This window comes from Aulonocara sp. 'chitande type north' Nkhata Bay, linkage group LG1 (assembly GCF_057382095.1).
Source record: "Aulonocara sp. 'chitande type north' Nkhata Bay isolate Kocher_YH1m ecotype deep benthic linkage group LG1, A_spYH_male_GT1.1, whole genome shotgun sequence".
Classification (NCBI taxonomy): domain Eukaryota; kingdom Metazoa; phylum Chordata; class Actinopteri; order Cichliformes; family Cichlidae; genus Aulonocara; species Aulonocara sp. 'chitande type north' Nkhata Bay.
Window position 1 is genome coordinate 8794739 of NC_141344.1, and position 20975 is coordinate 8815713.

A 20975-nucleotide genomic window follows, 5' to 3' on the forward strand; every position below is an offset into this window, starting at 1 on the left:
TCTGGAAAAATAAAATATAAACCAAAACCAAAACCAATAGCTAAGAGATGTTCTCTAAAGCTTCAGGGAACTGCAAAGTTCAGTAATAACCCCCTGTCAATTTGTCATTTCCAATGACACTTTCATACACAGTAATTCAACCCATTGTTAATTTAAATATATTAGTGCAGCTTATCAAAACATATGACATGAAAGGGGCTAATATTGATGACAGCTGAATAGCTCCCTGCCTTTGGTTGACCATCTCTTTAGGCACCTACAATGAAAAGCCGACTGAATTTCTCGTCCATTTTCTGTGGAAGCATTGTGAAGATTAATGACAGGTATTAAGTCTATAGCCATGTCATACTTCAGCTATTTAAGTTTCTTTGAATATAAAAATTGGCCATGGGGAATAATATTATCACATCAGCCCATAATCTCACCTGTTCATTACCGCCATCTGACAGTGATTATTGTAACACGGCTGCAATTGTTCTTCATATGGAAAGGCGTATTCCACTTTTATAAACTCTCCTTTTCTTTCTTTCTTTTATTAATGTGGCAAAATATTATTTTTGTGGATTGGTTAAGCGTGTCATTTATTCATTACCTGGCAAATCTCTGCCTGGCTGAACCTCTGGGCCATCAGGCGTGCCCAAGAGCTGGGCCTGTAATAAGGTTTTAAGTGCGTGTCATTAATAATGCTGCCCTGACGTGACACAAGGCTGATCTATCCTGGTATGTGGGTTTGTGGGCCGCAATCATTAGGCAGGATAGCTGGCAAGGTAGTTCGCTGCTTCCACTCTCTCTCTCTCTCTCTTCAGTGAGCAATCGGCTGTATCCTTTTAACTTTCAGCTGCTGTTGCCTACAAGTCTGTCTATCACCTCCCTGACAGCTCATCATCCTGATGTCATCTGCATTGTGTTGTTCACGTACACTTGCTACGGATGGTTCTCTATTAGACTGATGCACAGGACAGATTAATGGATTAAGCAGCGTGACAAGATGTTTCCTGATGCATAGGCATGAAGCTCAATCTGATGTTCAAACCCTGCTGGGACACAACGCAGCACAGTCAATTTTGCCTCACAAATAGTGATATGCATTTTTTTTTAAAAGCCCAGCTATCTAAAACTTCTATTCAATTTTAATAATTTTACTCATGAAGTAATTGTATTGCTTGTGGTCTTTGAAGTCTGGAATATGCCCAGTTGTTCCCTGCTACCCTGCTTCCGGGTCCAAACTACTCTGCGTTTATTAAGGCTGTTGTGTTTTTAACATGTTTCAATGTTATGTATCTTGTTCTATTTAATCTGAACAAGCCCCTTGGGAAAAAGTCAGCCATCGCTGTCGGCAACTCTCGGTTTTTACTAGCACGATTCATAGGCAGCACTTCTTTTTTTATAACTTTTTTTTTTGAAAAAGGTTAGGGTTCATCTTCCAGCTTTACTGTGCTAATGTGTTTATATTATGCTAACCATAGCTGTGTAGCTAGCCACCATATAGCACATCATTGTATTCCAGCAAGCCCAACTTCAGTAACCCTACAAACATCACTACTGTTTAGTTTTCTGTCTTCATTTATGTCAGAAGTGATAGCAGAGCTGTACGTTTTAATTTTTCAGAAATCCCCCAGTCAGAACATGGTATGTCATCTGATGTCATGGGTGTTAAACTTAATTGTTACACCTGGTAGAGCAACCACACTGATCATTTTATTAAAGATGAAAGAATTTAGACAGTTTTTAACTCTCATTGGTGTCGCAGCGTTGGTTTGATTTGGGACCTGAATCAGAGTTTGGACCCGGCGATGGCTAATGACATCAGACTTAAAGACCGGATATCTCTTGAATGCAATCATTTGTATTACAATCCAATTTATTTTTTAATTAAACATGCTATGTTTGTCTTTGCTGTAATTTGATGTACAATACCAAATATGTAAAAGGTTTAGTTTATTATTAGATTTAAAGGCATAGACAGCTTCACACCTTTATTAATTTTAAGTAAATACAGGCTACTTTTAGCTATAAACTTTCACACCATCAGAATTTCTGGAGTTTGAAATATAATTCTGATAGGTTTATAGGATTGGTTAAATACGACTACAAGTTACAACCTAAAAATACGTGATGGACATCTCTAAAGGTCTCTCTAAGTAAACCTTAAATATGCTCTAGTCCAGTTCTGAGTCCAGCTCTGAGTACAAGATAATACTACATAAAAGTCAAAGTACTGTCTGCATAAAATACAGACAGGACTTTGAAAATGCAGGCAAATGTTTGCTTTGTGTGTGTGGTTAATTACTGGCTGACTCTAATTAGTGGAAATATATATGTGATGCTGAAACATTATTGTGAAAACTGTGTTTAAAAATAATAAGTGTTTTTCATAAGCATTCAAATAAATAGTAGTAAAATAAGTGTAACTGATGACAGATCAGCATGTGGTTAACAGGTACTCCATATGAATGACTGACCATAGTTCATGAATAATTACAGTGTGAGAGGCCCATGAGAGCGTCTCATCTCTACCCACTTCTCTTTGTAGTTAATTTCATTGTCATATTTGGGTCACATATTGTATTGCTGTACTCTGCTGGTATTCTGTTTCTGTGCCTTGTGCTTCTTTCTCTTTTGTTTCTCCATTTCTCTCATTTCTTTTTATCTCTGTTTCTGTCAGACTGCCCCTTGGTGTGATATTTTTCACTACCACACTCACGCGCCTCTCTACATCTTTCTGTCTCCCAAACTCTTGATTTTCTTCCTTTTTTTGTTTACACCCCACATCCCCTGTACAGCCCACCAGGGCTTCTGTCCTGGCTGTTGACATTGCATAAACTGAAGAACTGGTACATATGTTATAAGTCCATTGTCAGCTACTGAGCAAGTGCCGAGTTCAAAGTGAGCCCCATTCAATAACACAGATCTCCCATAGAGCCAACGTTCTTGCAACGCACCGCCGGCCAAACTCCCGCTCGGCCGGAGCCCTCATCAGTCGAACCTGTTTTTCATGCAACATCAGAGCTGTCAGTCGATCTGCCTACTGAGAGTATAGAAACCAGTCAAGTTCTGCAGCACAGTCTCACAGCGCAGTACACTACAAAACAAGACAAAAAGATTCTGCCATAAAAGCAGGAAGCCGCAGTAGGGGAAGGCATATCTACTTTCACTTTTTCATTGTACACATTCCACAGAAGCTGTGAGTGCAATGATAAAATAAGCTTAAAGTTTTAGGTCAGAAGCCTCAAACAGCGAGTACCACGATAACATGTTGAGGAAGCTACATAGTTTTAACCTAACAAGACTGGGTGTGGAGTTAAAGTATTAAAGTGTCCATTTTCTGCAACACACAGCAACACAAAGTGAAGCTTATCTGTCTATTAGACCTATCTTTCTCTGCTTTTCTAAAAATGAAATAAAGGCAAACTTAATTCTCAAAACATTTCCACCATTATATGTGATCCAGTCTCTAAAGTTATGATGCGTTGTGAAACTTGTTTGGTGTTGTCTCACATTTCTCTGCTTTCTTTATTAACTCCATCTAACCTTTGCATGCCTGAATTTTATTACTAATCCTTTAAAATATTTCTCTGACTTTCAGGCAGTTTCTCTCGATTTGCACTGTTGCTTTAAATGTACAGATGGACAAGTGATTGCAATTGCAGAAAAGTGAGTTTTGTCCTTGCGTGATTAAATTGTAAAACAGAAGCTCTTATTTTTCTCTCTTTCATTTCAAAGGACAATCTGTGACAAATGACATGGCAAAGCTGCACTGAATCATTTTATGGGACAAAGAGTACCACATTTTATAATAGCATGCACCGCTTTCAATAAATCAGCCTCCCACTCAGACACCAGAATTTTTGGATGGTTGCCTTCATTCCTCAGAGCTCTGTACATTAAGAAACTAAGGATACATTGTTGACTATTGGAGAGAAAGCACTTTGTTTGGTTTTCATTCTACACAATTACAATGTAGCAGTGGCACTGAATGCTGGCTGTCTGCAGTTGCTCTGAAATTTCTTTAGGAACTAGAACATTACTTGCCTTGCATCTTAAAGTAAATATTTAAATCAGTTTTCATTCCTGTGGGTGCTCATAACACACAAGTGTGGGTGTTTGTTTTTTACTGAGAATATACTGAATGTTACAACCTTTTCTTAATAGGTACCAAGGGAAATAACAATGGAACAGCAAAACCCTTTCCCAAAATCCCTATTTGCATTTTTTTTTCAGTGTAGCAATAAAATACCGTTCATTTACAGTCCAGTAATTATCAGTAAACATAAGCTAAATAATGTCAAAGGCAATAGTGGGTCTCCAAGGCCAAATGTAGCTAATACAAAAAATAAAGGTTTAACTAAACAAGCAGGTTATCAGCAAAAACACAATTCTACCCGATGCCAAAGAAAACGCAGCAGCAGCACCCACTCAGCATGCAGTTCAGTGGCCAAATGGCAGGGACTCTCAAGCTGGATGTGTGCTCCACTGACAACCAGATGGTGTTCAGGTGTAGGTGATGAGGCATCTGGAGGTGTTACAGAATAAACCTGAAACACATTGGAGACAGACAGCTCTGTTTCAAAAAAGACAGAAGTCAGTGGACATAACAGAAACAAAACAAAACAAGAGAAACAGTGTATTTAAAAAATCTGAATTATGGGAAATGCACATCTGTGAGTGTCATTTTCAGGAAAAATAGAAAATAAATAAACAATTCCTTCATTTATAATCTCTCAGCAAGTAGTTTAATAGGTTGATGATTTATCCTTTGAAGATACATTATGTAGGAAAATAAAATTTGAAGAAACTTTTGGAAGTTAGAGTGAGATTTGTGAATAACACAATTTTCTTAATTTTCCTAGTTTATAAAGACTAAATGAATATATGGAGCTCATTTTTTGTCACTCTTAATATGGTTGGAAGCACATATGCACTAGAGATTTGGAAAAACATGACACACATGATGTGAGGTGCTGATTAATAATAAAACGTAAGACAACTGGCAAGAGTTTTAAGTGCATGTCTATGTATCCATGTGTGTGTGTGTGTGTGTGTGTGTGTGTGTGTGTGTGTGTGTGTGTGTGTGTGTGTGTGTGTGTGTGTGTGTGTACAAAGCATTTCACCACTTCAGTAACTGTACTTAATGTAAAGTAATTAGCGGCATTATTTGTTGGATTGAGTTTCCTTCTTTTATTCAGCCCAGTTTGAAATATGCCAAAACTGTTGGTTCAGTGTATAGGTATCATAGTTTCCAATGATGGTGTGTAATTGTTCACTCCTCACAGTCAGGGTGCAGGAATTTAATATACCCTCCACTTTATTTCTGACTGTAATCAGCCAGTAGCTATTAGATGAGAGATTTGGAGTTATCAAAATAAATGTACTTACTCATATAGCTCTACTTTTCATCACACCATCACTGGTGTTGCGTTGAGGTTGTGTGTTACAGATGGCAAAAGCTGACTTTCCGCTTAGCTGGATACAGAAGGCCTGAAAGAATTCACTACTGACATGAAACTCCCTCACTCCATTTCAGTTATGCTCTCTTTCTCTGCTAGTTTCTTTCTTCACTTTCTTTCCCTTTTGTCTCTCACCCTTTGACTCCATCACTCTGTCTCTGTCCCTTTCTCTATTACATCTCAGCCTCACTCCATCGCTCTCTTTTCCTTGATCCTCTGTTACCTGTCAAGACTTTTTTTTTTTTGCTTTTTTCTATCATATCTGTCTCAGTTCTCTATGTGTGTGCCTTCATGTATGTGTGTGTTTGCGTGTGTCGGTTTTTGTCCTCCATTACTTTTCTTTCTTCCTGACTTTCTCTCATCAGATTTTACTCTTTTTTTTCTCTCTCTGACAAGATATAGGTTTGCCCTCCCACCTTGACTTACACGTGCACACACACGCACTGATGCACACATCCCCTTCTCTCTTTCTGTCCGTCTTATCTGGATCTCTACCTGCCTGCCAGCTCTGGCCCGTTGCCTGCCCTCCTTAGGGAACACAGCAGAGAGGAGAGGAGGAACGCCTAAGGCCCAGCCTCCTTAGCCTTTTTATCTCTCTCACACACACACACAAACACAAATGAACACACACACCCTTACATCACATAGTCACAACACAAACTGAAGTTTCACATGAGTACATGAAATTGCAACTTGACAGAATTGCAATTCTCATGAGTGCATTTCTCGATGAATCAGTTTTTTTCCTGTACAGCAAGATGAAACGAAATTGCTTTTTTTTTTTCTGCTACTGAACTTTTTGATTGTACAGCACCTGAACAATTTAAGCAATCTGGCCTTGCAGAAATTTGCCTCCGTGTATATTACATACAATGATACAGCATGCCTCAGCACTCCCAGCAATAGTGGCACTGGACATTTAAATAACTTGCAAACATGTTTTAAAAAGTGGCTTACAGAGGGTCGCAAACAGGGCAACATAAAAGTTGGATATACTCTACCTACATGTTATGAAATTTAAGAACCATCTGCAATTTAATAAAGGTTGTTGTGATAGAGCTTGCACAGATTTCCACCTTGCCAATTAGGGTAGATTATACATACACTTAGTTATATAGAAATGGATGCAGGAACTGTACCAAACTTCCTAAGGTAGACAGGTGACACGATGTCCATCATACAGATAGAAAAACGTTGATTGCTAAGGACAAATTCTATGGGACCTAGAAATTATCTTCCATTCTAAGAACATAACTTAAAATGGACAAAAAATTTATTAAGTTATAACAACACAAAATCTTGTTTTGTGTTGTAATAACTTAATAGTTGTTTTGTTATATTTGTTTTCAATTTTTTGCTTTGTTTTCTTTAGTTTTTAATTTGGTTGATTGTTTTTTTTTCTCTGACTCCTACCCATCCAATTTAGACAAAGCTAAGGTGGGATAGCTGCACCTCTTGTCAGAGCACTTAGTCAGGATCTACTTAACAACACTTTCCTTCATGTAAAGGCAGAAATGCTAAATATAGAAGTTATGCATGGCATTGTAAAAAACAAATAAACACACACACATGCAGGGTATCTATCTTTTCCATCTCACTGAATAGCCTTAATGAAGGCTTTGATACCGCTTATCAAAGTCTCGGTGTTACAACAATCGTAGCAGAAAACCTGCCCACTACCAGCAGTCTCGAGGGCAAACTCTAACCTCAGGTGTGTACACAGAGTGAACAAGCACAAACGACTACACACCATACTCTATATGTGCACCTGATCATAACGTATACACACGCACACACAAACATTAATTCACCTTCTTGTGCATGCCAGCGGTAGCAGTGGGCGGTCCCTGGCGAGACAGAAACACACTAATGGATAATGACAGGGTTTGACAGCAGGAGAGTGAGCTGAGTCATTCTGGGCACACAGGCAATGAATAAAAGAATGGGACTGCTGTCTGAATATCCCTCACTGACTGGATTTCCTTTGATACCGTACTATTCCTGCCAGTCTCCCTTGGTAATCCTGCTCATTACACTGCTGTCCCACAGTTCCAAGACTGGCAGCAGCGGCCAGTATGACAAGAGGGACAAAAAGTTGTCTTCACTGGAAAGCCAGCACCATCCTATAGGCTGTAACCTGTAGTCGTAAAGTTTTGTCTTCCTCTTGATGATAAGTTACGGAATGAGCTTTTAATGTAGACTTTTCTTACAGGAAGTGGAACACAAAGTAGGCTCAGAAAAATTAATATGTCTCTTCAACTTGCCAGCCTCTATTGTCTAAATTGTACGAAAGCACCATTGTTGCTGAAATTTATGTGACACATCACTCGGAAAAATATCACTCCATGAAAGCTGCCAGTCATATCATCCAACCGTCTCTCAATGCATCTGTCCCACTGAGTTGAGTCCAATTAAAACCATCACCAATTCCCAACTCTGGCCAGAATTGGCTTGTTGTTCACAAGACCCACTGTTTGGCCAGAATCATCATTTGCTGTTGCTCCAGTCTGTTCTCTCAGAGCATCAGACACAAACAGCTCTGACAAAAGGCCAGTTGTCTAGTTTGTCTGATTAACCCACTACTTCTAGACAACTTGTGAAATCTATTCCAGAAATCTCTGACTTTCCGTTTTTCCTCTGACGTTAAATGTTGAGCTCTTTTCGTCAGTGTCACATTGACACGCAAATGCTATTCCAATTATTCTGCACCCTCTCTGCTCGCTGTCAAATTACCAGCACTGGGAGCGGAGCACGGCTCTCACTGCACCTCTCTGGCATTTTCCCTGACAGGGAGAAGAAAGGAGTCTGAGATAGCAGAACGAGGGAGGGCTTGGGGCTCAATGAGTATTTTAAATGCTGAAACCAGGTAATCAGGCAGACTCAGTCTGAGACCAGGAGTGTACTGTTGGATCGAAGATGTTTTGCTATGGTTTTCAGCAGATTGTCAGAGCAACACTGTATATTTGAATACCTGGCCTGGTGCTTTGCATGGAAAGCAAAAGAAAGAAATAAAATATAAAATGCTTGCAAACTGAATTCATACTCCATAGTGGTTTACTCGGCAATGTTTTACAGTCAGCTGCTAGGTGTCAGATTCATGACAGGAAGATTTTTTGTATTGCTTCTGCTTATTGGTGCAGTAGGCAGTACAGAGCAAAGAGCAGAGGCTTAGACAGATGATGTGAACATAATGCTAGTTTGGATCCCTGCACTGGAGAACACAAACCTAAGTGTGGCATGCAAAACATCCTGAAGCAGTGTATCAGTCATTTCAGTGTTTTGGTGTTAAAAAACAAAAAAAGAAAAAGAAATTGCATAAGCAATGACAGATTAGCTCCACATTTTCAGCAATTTTTGGTCTTATCTAGTCTTAGCAGTGGGTTGGTAGTCGGCAGTATGTAGGCTGCGTTTCTTAAATGACATCTCAGCTCCGGGGACCTTGGGGCAACATCCACCTGACGTGTGTAAGAGTTATTTCAGGCATAAAGGAGTGTCAGTCAGTCAATGTGACAGCCCTTTGCAGCATTCACATACACACATATACACCTCTCATTAGCACAGAGCTGTGAGGGGCTGAGTAAGTGCTGCTCTGCTCAGATGTTCACACACACCTCACTGCCTGTCAGAGCCCAACCACACACAGCACTGTGAGACTACAGGTCTCTGTGGAATAAATGCATTTACGAAGGGAACTTTTATTTTCATTATCTGTGCAGGACTGAACAAAGTGAGAAATCTGCTGCTGTAACAGTTGTAGCTCTAGCTATACAAAAGTTGTAGGTCTGTAGTTCTGTTTATTGTTTGGTGCTATTTTCCTTTTTTACCGGTTATCACGAATGTAGCTGGAGTGCAGCACAAATGGCATAGAGAGGCGAAAGAGGAAATTATAGGTTGGAGTCTGGAAGCTAGAGGTGATGCACTAAAGAGGAAGGGAGGGGAGTCAATGGACGATAGGAGATAAAACACTTAGGGGAGGGCAGAATAAAGGATCAGCATCTGCAGGGGAAAGAATACTAATGGAAGGGATGCAGTGGAAAACTGAAGCCAATAACAGGAAAACAAGAAAGCGCTTGAAGCTAATCAGGAGATCCTGTGAAGGCCTGGAATGTTCTTATTTGTGGAGTGACTGAAGCCCAAAGGTGAGCTGGTAGACTCACCTTTAAGAATGGATGGCTTAAGAATGACTGATGGAGAAATAAGGTTTCCTGGAGGCATAAACCCAGGTGACGCTCCTGCTATTCCCACCTCATAATGCATGTTTTTTTATGACAGCTAATCAATCTGAGCTGTTTACACTTTAGTGTCCAGACTCTTAAGCTGCCTTCCCAACTCCAATTACATGTTTCTCTGAAGTAGTGGGGAGAGATAAAGGTCATTGTTAGCAGCACGATATGTAATTCAAAAGAAATGGTCTTACAACTCTGTGATTTCATTTAAATTACTGCATGCTGACCAGCCTTACAAGGTTGTGATGTAATCTTTAGCCCGTGGGTTGTCTTGGACAAAACAATCGCAACTACAAGATCACTAAAAAGTGAAGTCCCAACAGTTCACTGCTGAACTATGCTAAAAATGTTAGCAGCTAAAATTTGCCCCTGATCATAATTTTCTGAGATTGTAACTATTTCCAAATAGTTACAATTATGTGTCATAGTGAAACTAATCTAGTTCAATAGAGCTAAAGTTATTTTAGAAAAGAAATAATATTGGCCAGAGTGGCTGTGTAATTTTTTAAATCTGTGGATTTTCTCTGCATGAATCCTTTGTCTGACTACAGCATACAAATCAAACACTGCATTACAATATTATCCTCTAATTTTTAGTTTTAGTTGCATTTAATGCATTTGTTGTTATTACAATTTTTTTTGAAGTTTTAATGTATTTTAGTGTAATAAGGCATAAATTATCAGGGCAAGATCTTAGTGGGATTATAATGATTGCACTTGGTTCAGGATTTATTGTTTTATCCTTTTTCATGATGGTATGATGTATGGACATAAACTGTAGGCGCAGGGCAAATACCAAAGTTGCTGATCTACCAATATGTTGAGGCAGCCTCCAAAATATTCACTTAGTATTCAGCCAAGGTCCCTGTGCTTTACTCACATGTCTGGACTCATCAGTCCCAGCTGTAATCAGTAGTGCTCTGACAGCAAAACAAGGGGTGTGTAAGAGAACGTGAAGCTAACTCAAATGAGAGGCCAGCGTAAACAGTGACAGGGCCAATTCCAGTTCCCAATCTCACTGCAAATAGAGGTGAACAGGGGAGCACAGAGACTTAACGAAGACATAGCAGCATCTGATCACAGCACCTCAGCATGCCACTAGTGTACCAACAGGTCGTGATAAAAGGATTACGCTTTGACTTTAATCTAGAAGAAATGAAAAATATGGGTGGAAAAACTTAAAAGGGGTCATCAAGCGTGTGATCTAATCCCTCTAAGAGCTAGTGCACAAAGCTGTAAATGAGTTTGTAAAAATAAAAAAATATGCCACTAAGGGTACGCAATTATGGTCTGAATACTTTGTATTTGTTTGAAGCAAGCAGTCGAAGCCATCATCTCTTTTTTATTAAGAGCCATCAGGAAGGAAAAAAATATGGTGGATCATGAAAACTGAGGGCAACACAGTTTGTCTGTCTGTATATCCAGTTCCAATTTTAGCTAATAGTTTCCTATTCAGGTAAAGTTTCCTCTCAGGGAAAGCAAGCCTCTGTTTCAGCACCAGGAGCTGTCCATGGTCCAACAGTGTACGGAAACAATATCTTCTCCCATGTTTAAGTGATGTGCCCAAACTAGCTGAATATGCAAGTTCTAAAATGTTTTGGAGATCTTGTTTGCTGTGTATTTATTTATTTGAATGTAACGTGAAGTGGGGATAAGGGAAATAAAGCTTTTGCTGATGCAGGTCCTTCTGTACGTGATTGTCCTTTATAAGCAGGAGGCAGAGTAGAAGAGTGAAGTGAAAATTGTGCATGCTTTCCACAAAGGGCAGAAGATGTTATATCCCAACAAATATGAGTGGGAAGAGCAAGTCTTGGTCAATTGTGTGTCAAATTTTAGGAATTTGTTTCTGCTTGTGATTCTAACCTCAGCAAATAAGCAAATACATTTACTTTACACAATGTCTGACTTTATGCTATACAGGATTTAGGGCTGTACTTTGTTTACAGATGATTTAATCCCAATATTGGCAGGGTTTGTTGATGTTAATGAGGTTATTTCAGATTGCTGTAAATGAGGTCATTTTTTAAGGTGAATTTGTGATGTGAATGATAGAACACGAGTTTGTAGAAGAGGAGCTGATCAGCATTTCCTTTGTTTCCATGACTATGAGGTACAGGAAGGAAAGAAAACCCATAATTGATTTCCTGATAGGCCACAACAGAGTTAATGAGGACTCCCTGTGTCATCTGCATATTCTAAATATTTGTAACAGAAGGTGCGCCGTTGGAGTCATCTCCACACATGGTAGAATTTTAGTTTAGAATTTGGCTTTTACAGTTGACTTAAATTTGCAAGAAGAACTTCATGCTGTATTAAATAAGTTGTGGGGGAAAAATAATGAAGCCTTAAAATCATTTTAAGGTTCTAATGAATGTAAAACTAAGTAACTCATATGAGGTCTCATATGGGAAAGAGGGTATTTTCTTCTAAAAAAAAAAAAAAAAGTTTTACATTGCCGTGGACTGAGAGGGTGCCAACCAAGAAAAACAAACCCTGCTCCAAAGTCGAGACCCTCAAGCTTAGCTGGAATTTGCAGCTGTCCACATGGACAAGCCAAATGCCTTCTGGAGGAAAATCTTATGGTCAGACTCAACAGCTAGCTGACACATTACAATGACTCAAACACATCAAAGCTGGTTTTGGAGTTCTGGAATGGCCTTTCCAAGCGCCAAACCTTAACACTATTGAAAATTGTGGGCTATGCTTAAAAGTCAGGTCAGTGCCCGTAAACCATTTAATTTAAATGACCTCTACAGGGAAAGATAATGACCCAAAGCAAACAGCAAAAGCAACCCAAGAGTTTTTCAACACAGCAAAATAGAATATTCTTCAATGGCCAGTTATTGAAGACAAAACTTGTGTTTTGGCAGAGAACAAGCAGCAACTGAAGGTCACAGCTCTAAAGACCCGGCAGAGCATCCCAGGTGAGAAAATTCAGCATTTGGACATGTACTTTGGTTCTAGACTTTAAGCAGTCATTGACTGCAAATGATTTTCTACCAAGTATAGTAAAGAATCCTTACATTTATAAATACTTCTGAGCCTCTGAAATTGAGGAATTATGTATTGCAATGTCTGTAATTTCCAAACAGTTAATGCAATTTTTTTAACTAATTGAATGAAAGCTAAAAGTCTACACTTCAATCATATTCTTCCTTTTTTAGTTAAAATCTACTCTGGTCGTTTGCAGAGGAAAAACTGCACATTTTCTCATTGTCCAAATATCTTATATAGAGGATATGGTGAAGTCCTGTATTAAGGTTGTCTTGTAACAATCATCACAGGAATCCTTTTTTTTATCTAACCATTCCTGTTTACTTTCAGTACGGCACAAAGAAGGACTTCATGGAAATTTTAGAGAAATTTCAGAATTCTAAAAAAAAGCTTGACAACATTTCTCCTTACTATGTTTGTATCCCATAGGCATCCTATTGCCATTGGCAAGGGAGTTCATAAAGAGAGTACTGCAGTGTGTGCACTGTGCCTATAGTTCAAGAGCTCTGCAGCATCTAAATAAGATATGTGCCAATTAAAGCCGCTTTGCAGCTTGTCTCGGCCCAGATAATTCACTTAACCCTGAGCGTGCAGCTGACAGGTAGCATTTGTTTACACATCCCTCCTCATGCAAGCTGCCAGGCCCTTTTCTCTACACGGTATTAAAACAAGCCACCTCCCACCACACCCCCACACACAGCTCACTGGCTCTCTGTTTCCATGGAAATCTGCCCTAGGAAGCTTTTGTATCTTCTAACCTTGAAAGCACCCTAAGTACGATCGACTCTCAGAATATAATGTTGTCAAAAAGAATTGTCATGACGGTAATCAGTGCTATATTTGATATCCCCGTTCAGCAGCTTCCCATCTTCCTAGTTCATTATTTCCCCTCCTGCTGTGTTCTGTGCCTGAGTTAACAGCATGAGAAAAGAATCTGAAGATTGTACAGAAAAAGAAGCTGGAGACTGAAGCATATCATATTTATATATATTACCACTGCCCCACAGAGACAGCTTCTCTTTATCATTAAATTCAGTATGATATTATTTGGGATCTGTATGAGCAGATTTACTCCTAAAGTGCTAAACAGTGTATCAGTTTAGAGTAAAAAGGCTCCTCCGTTGACACCTCAAAATAATTTTAATAGCATAAAGTAAATTACAGCCTTTAGTTCCAGCTTTCAAATAATCAATAAAAATCGAACTGGAATTTAGAATCAAAAAATATACTCTTAATACAACTTGCTACTTCCCAGAGTGGCATTTTTAACCCAGTCATAAACTCATGCTGGGGCAATATGATCAATGCAAAAGTACACAAGCTGTGCAGGCGCACTGTCTCAGAGCAGAAAGTGCCATTAAAATAGCACAAAGATGTCAGCGTAGCACCGCAACCTCACATCATAGTGGAGCTTGGGTTTCATCTCATTGAATGTGGATTGAGACTTTGTATGCTGAGTCTGTATTCTGCCACTGACAGTTAAGAGCTAAACCATGTGTTATTTATGGTACATGAATGGCACAATGATTTAACATGACTTGGAGGGAGTGCCATCATTTTCATTCGAATTTCAGTTGAGAGAGCACATTCCTGATGATATAAAAGGCCTCACAGAAGCTGACCTTGATTTTGGTCAGTTGTGGAAGGGAAGCCTTCATGTGGCATGTTAAACAACATGTAATTGATGAATGCCACTAACTCTGTAAACCCTTGTATGAGCCCTTTGAAGAGCAGTTAAAATGGCCAAGGAAGTCAGAAGATCATGGCATTATTATCAGCATCACGGTAATATCAACAAGTGTCAATCAAGCAACTTTAACAAATCACAGCTTTCGATAACCTTTTGAAGAGAAGGACTTCCAGCAAAGTTGAGAAAAGTCAAAGCAAAAATTACAGACCCTGAATCTTGTAATTATCCTACACTGGAAACAAAGTACAAACAATAAAGGCTAAAATAGGACAATTAGGACACAAAGAAAATAAGTGAAGTGCCAAATAATGTAATACAAAAGAAGATACGACCCTGCAAAACTGCAGCAAAAAAAACAAACAATAGGAAGCAACTTGACAGATATTTTCATCCAAAAGAATGGCATCTTCTGTTTTTATCTGTTGAGACATTCTTTTAGACCACTACACATATATTATGTGCCATTATTGGTGGACCAGTAGAACAGTGGCACTGTCTCCAATAAATCTGTTTCACAAAGGCTTTCCTTATTATGTTAAACACGATTGTGTTGTGTTCATGATTGTGTTGTTTTTCGGGGGTCCTTGGGGGAGGTAAAGTCTATGTATACCCTCCTGTGGGCCCACCACCCAAAGGAGGAGCTTTGTCGATCATTCAGCAGTTGAAGGCGGGTCCCCTCACTATTTGACCTTCAGCTGCCTATAGTGGCTTCAGGGACACGGCGCGTCATCTCTGTTGGCTTGTATAAGATTTAGAGCTGTTAGCTGAGGAGAGAAAGGTCTGTGTGTTTCTGCTTAGACAGCTGCCTCTGTGACCTGGACCCAGAAACTTCAAACACATATAAAGAAAAAATAAAAACTGCTACAATAAAAGCCTAGGAGACTGGCTATCAATTGTTGAGTCCAACAGAAGAAGATGCTCTGGCACTTCCTTTGTTTTATTTGTTTTATGAGGTGAAATGACATGTTTTTTGTTGGTTTTATTTGTATTTATTTATGTATTTTTATTTATTTTTAAGTCAAACATGTCAAAGCTTCAGACCAGTTGTCAACATTAGTAGTGTGCTTCCCACACACACATACCCTTTGCTTCTTGTTTATTTTTCTGGGATCTTTATATCACTGGTGTGTCATTGTCCACCACATTTCCTTGATTTCTATATAAAGGCATGATAATATAGTTTCAAATCAGTTTTTCAGATAGGCTGTGTAATCATGTCCTCCTGTAGGACTCATACTGAAGAGTTTTTAGATGTTGTCATTAAAAGAGAATGTGGTTTGTATCACTAAACTAGAGGAAATCATTTGTCTAGTGTGTGTGTGTGTGTGTGTGTGTGTGTGTGTGTGTGTGTGTGTGTGTGTGTGTGTGTGTGTGTGTGTGTGTGTGTGTGTGTGTGTGTGTGTGTGTTTTCTTCATTTACAGTATGTTGTCAATGGTTGGATTAGAAATCTGTTACTGATTCATTTTTCGCCAAACCTGTGCTTTGTGTGGCTTCCTCTCACAAGCTAATCTTCAGAAGACAAGGCACACAAATTCTAGATGGTCTGTGTTTGGTCTTTAGAGAGTCTCTGCAAGCACATCTTTAATCTCGCTTCACTGATTGCTCACCCATCACCTCCTCCTCCCCCCAAGCAGCTGCTCTCTCTGGCCCAGTCCTGGAGGATTTTAAAACATCGTTTTATCTCTTACCACAACAAGTTAAAACATCAATGGACCAGAGCTCAAAGCCTAATACCACCATTCTCAAGCGTCTTTCCAGCATACCAGAGCCTTGTATTCCCACACAGAGTTAAGTGGAGGAGGAGCGTGTGTGCAGAGTGCAGGTGTGGGTGGTTTGTTGGGAGAGAGAGAGGAGTGCAGCTGGTTGGGGTCACAGTGCCTTAGTGTGCTGAATGACTAATGAAAGGTTTATAGTGGCGCAGCATCACTAGTCTGAATTGTAGGCTGGAGAAGGACACGCCTTGTCTGGCTTTTAGAACCCTCCTGGCCCTTCACTAGTTAAAAACAGGCATTTAACAAGTTCTTCCAGAACATAGGGCCACAGCCCTTCACTTAACAAGCTCATTATTTCGCATTGTTTTTGTCCTTTGCTCCTCCTCGGTGGCAGGGACAGGGAAAAAGATAATCTTTGATGTATGTCTCTGTTAGAGAGTTGCGTAAGGATATGTGAGAGGGAAGGATGATAATGGATCTGCTAATGATGTGGCCTTTGCTTATGCAGTAATGCTGGGTTGTCTGCATGAATATTCATGGCTATGTCTGTGAAAAAGTGGTGGCAGCTCAAGGTTATTTTAGAGGGCAACAGAGGACAAGACTCAAAAGGAGATTGTGCTATTTAATAGTTCTCTATCATCAAAAAAATTTGATCTCTGCTATAAATGCCATATCTTGCATGTAGACTTGCTTACTGGAAACCTTTAGAGCTTCAAAAGGAGAACTACCAGAAAGTGACATTTAATATCTAGGTGTAAAAACAACCTTAACTTTATTGGTTGACTAGGGAGGCGGCATGTGGTACCTACATGTGGTACTGCTGTAGCAAGTCCCTTTTGTGAATGACGCAGTGTACATTAACAAATCTGGATACAGTTTTGACCTCTGGCTTCATCAGATTATTAATATAACTTCTGGGAGATAAAAAAGGATAGACATTAACTGTAGCTTTTATATCTATATGTGAATCTGAAAGGGTAAATGTATCACAATTATCAATCATTACTGTTTCACTGCACAGGAGTTGAAATCAATAGCTTAGTTATACTGAGTAGAATTTACTGAGTGTGAAATTACAATCAAACAGCACAACCAAATACATACTACAAAGATAAATGATGTTTACAAAGCCTCCTGAAATCCTGTTTACAATGTCATATTATTTGTTTCTGTTATACGCTGTCATGGAAAAATGTTTTTCCTCTTGAAATGTAATTTTGACTCCCAACTTGAGAGAATTGCATTTTCAGCACTGAAATTCAAACCCTCTTTGCAACAGCATTTTAATCAAATCAAGCCATGTCAGAGTCATTTTCAAATCAATTTTAACAACTCACAAGTGCTGAACATGACAACAAATTATCCTTCATGCTCATTTCAAGGCATTAGGCTTAAATGCCTTGTTTCACTTCTTTTTTCCTGTTTCTCCAGCCTTTGCATTTGCATAACAAATTATATAAATAAAGGAGCAATATTAAAAATGTTATTAGTGTCACAATTATGTATCATAAGGATTTCCCATATCTTATCTTATCGCCTCACAGTTCTGTTAATGATTCACTAAAATGTTTAACATTTTCTCTCAGACTGAGTGTGCAGGACGAAGCAGGAAGGTGATATAGTCATCGTATCACAAGCTTGGACAAATATGTATCAACAGCCAGACAAAACACCTCCTAGAAGAAACCAATTAAACCTTTGGAGATTTCAATTACTCCCTTGATGGGGTTTTCAAGATCGATAACCACGCATGTGTCTTGACAAGATGCTTGGTGCTACCAGGGGCTCACTTTAGAACAACAGACTCTCACAGACCGTTACTATTTTTGTGCTAGGATGTGTCTGCCTGACAATAATATTTGCGTGTGTTATGATAAATATTTATATGTTCGCGTTTCAATATAAAGTGAAATTCAAGATGCCCATCCTGCTCTTTTTAGTGTTAAGCGATCAAATCTTTTGGCAGCACCCAAACACGATCAGGAAATGTCACATGCCGCTTCCCTAGTCTGCCGCTCTTCTTTTTCCTCCTTAGCCTTTTCCTCCAGTGTCTCATTCAGAAGAATGAAGACAAAGATTCAACACACAGAGCCAGACAGCAACAGAGAGCTCTCTAGCGCATACTAATCTAAAACAACACTGCATCTAGGCAACATGTTTTATTCTATCCCCACTGAGGCGTGTTTAAGTGTGAGATGTGTGAGATAGGGCTCTGCACATCTCATCACTTAGGAAAGGTTGTGGCCTGCATCTTCAGCCCCCCCCCCCCCCCACCCAATGCAGGTTCCTATCACTTCCATCCTCATATTGGAAGTGACAAGCCACTCAGGCAGAGGTGTCTTCGCTCACCCCATCAGCAGCCATGCAGCCCCATTCAGAGCTGTCAGCCTGATTACATATCAGATGGGAGGGGTGGGAAAGGGAGTGAGGTGAGGGGTGGGGTACCTAAGGAAAAAGAGATGTCCAGCCGGAGACAGACCACTAAGCACATCGTCTGTCCTGCTGCTGCACATCTGCCAATACACATCCACCTGTCACCAAGGCTGCCACATAACCAGTCTATATGTCTCCATCACTCTCCTGTTGATTTCTAAAATTTCAACAACATGTATCTTTCAGTTTGTGTGTCATTCTCTCTTTTGGTTTGTAATTGGCCTCTTTGTAAAAAAAAACTTTTTGTTACTTCGCTTTGTTGTTTTTTTGGATCTCTCATTTTTAGTTAAAGTTCAGTTTTATTTGTTTAGGGTTTTTTTCCCCACATTTCACTGAAAAGGGCTTATCACAGGGAGCACAGCTCATTTACCAGCTATTCATGCTTGGTGGCAACTCATTACTCAGATAATATTACCTATCCTACCTCTTTGCACCAGAAAAGCAGTGTTAGTTTGCTCGGGATGAAAGAAGATGTGCTAACTGAACAGAAGCACTAAATTATTGGAGGTTGTCTGAGGTGTATTTGAGGTTCCCAGCTTCTTCTATGAGGACAAAAATACATGTTGTTTGCCTAAGCACTGATTTTCTTGTCTTTTTTCTCTTCTCTCTCCAGGCGTGAAGCTTGGAAGTACTCCACGGCAATCCAGAGAGGTATGTGTTTACTCCATTTCTCCCAAAACACATACACACAGGTTGCTCCCACCTGTTATCTATTGCAAAAAAAAAAGTGATTGTCAGCCTTGTACCTCTCAGCGTGTCTGATAGCATCTGTGTAGAAAGGCTGACCTCACACTGTGCATTCAGCCAGTCAGACTGAAGCTGAGTTTAGTGAGTAAACGATCCCAGTTGCACCAGGCCAGTTTCCTCGGGGTATTATCACACCTGGAGTTTTTTTCCTCTGTTCTCCGTCAGCAAAATTTTTTTTTTGCATTTATTCTTTTTGTTTTACTATTTTCAGTGTTTTTCAGGTGTAAAAAGTATACATTGTGTTCTTTATCCAAGTCACAAATACATCCACATGGGCTTAAGCTTATATAGTAACATACAAATATGATTTCCTTTATTTAACATTAAATATTCACAATATTTAAAAATAACAATAACAACAATAATTGAACCCTTTGATTTAATACCTGGAGAAATCTTGTTTTGAGTCATCAAACAGGAGGTCCGTTCTATAACTGCAAGATCAGACCTGCATATTGTTCAGAAGCCATTTTGGACCAATCTTCCTTAAATAACTGCTTCTATTCAGCCATATTTTTTTGGCATGAACTGTTTTCTTTTGATTCCACAGCTTCTCAGTTGGATTAAGGTCCCTGATGGGGCCACTCCAAAAGGTGGATTTTCTTTCTGTTGGTTGCTCTGTTTGAAGTTATTCGGTAGATTTACTTTAATGTTTGGGGTCATTTTACGCTTACGCTTGCATCGCCTGGCATCATGACAGTATCCTTTAATATATTGTTTTAAATGTGGGAGTTCATTTTCGCTGTGACGATGCCAAAATTCCCAGGCCCAGAGGCAGAAAAGCATAATGTAATGCTCTCTTAACTGTGCATCACCTTTGGAATGATGCTTCCAAAGGTTCAGACACAGTGCTGCCTAGCATTCCCAAATAATTCAGCTGTTTCATAAGTCCTCAAAACATTTTCCCAGCAGAGGCGTCAAGGGCAAAGGTTCTTCTTTTCAATCTTTAGATGAGAGGAGATGGTTACTGTTGGAGCTCAGCAGCTTCCTCTATGCTATCCTACTATCAACTCTGTCTGTTCAATGATATATGTATTTTAGAGACATGAACACAGATGTTAATTGGTACACCTTTGGCCTTCAGAACTCCCCTAATTCTTCAACACAGTGTTGGAAACATTCCCCAGAGATTTTAGTCCATACTGGCATGACATCACACAGTAGCTGCAGATTTCTTGGCTTCACCTCCCGTTCCACCATATCCCAGGGGTTAAGATCTGGTGACTGTGGAGGCCATTTGAGTACAGTAAGCTCACTGTCATGGTCAAAAAACCATTTTGAGATTATTTGAGCTTTGTATCATGATGGGTTATCCTGCCCGGAAGCAGCCATCAGAAGATGGGTACACTGTGGTCATAAAGGGACAGATATGGTTAGAGACAACATTCAGGCTGCGGCATTTAAGCGATGTTCAGTTGGTACTAATAGGGCCAAAACATAATACCCCCCACACCATTATACCACCAACTCTAGCCTGAACCATTATTAAGAGGCAGGCTGGATCCATGCTTTTATGTTATTTATGCCAAATTCCTATCCTGCCATCTGAATGTCACAGTAGAAACCGAGACTCATTAAAGCAGGCAATGTTTTTCCAATCTTCTATTGTCAAATTTTGGTGAGACCAGTGTAGTCTTCTGCTGCTGTTGTAGCACATTTAATTCAAGGATAAATGTGTGTTCAGATACACTCCTCTGAATACATTGGATGTAATAGGTAGTTATT

General features: G+C 39.5%; 1 protein-coding gene across 2 annotated transcripts in view; it reads left to right on the forward strand.

Annotated features, from left to right (window-relative positions):
• chst8 (carbohydrate (N-acetylgalactosamine 4-0) sulfotransferase 8) overlaps positions 1-20975 on the forward strand; it is a 178322-nt gene that overhangs the window by 150938 nt on the left and 6409 nt on the right. For both annotated transcript variants that reach the window (XM_086258575.1, XM_086258656.1), the window contains exon 3: positions 19117-19154. In XM_086258575.1, coding sequence (XP_086114701.1) covers positions 19117-19154 — 38 coding nt within the window. The remainder of the gene's footprint in view (positions 1-19116; positions 19155-20975) is intronic.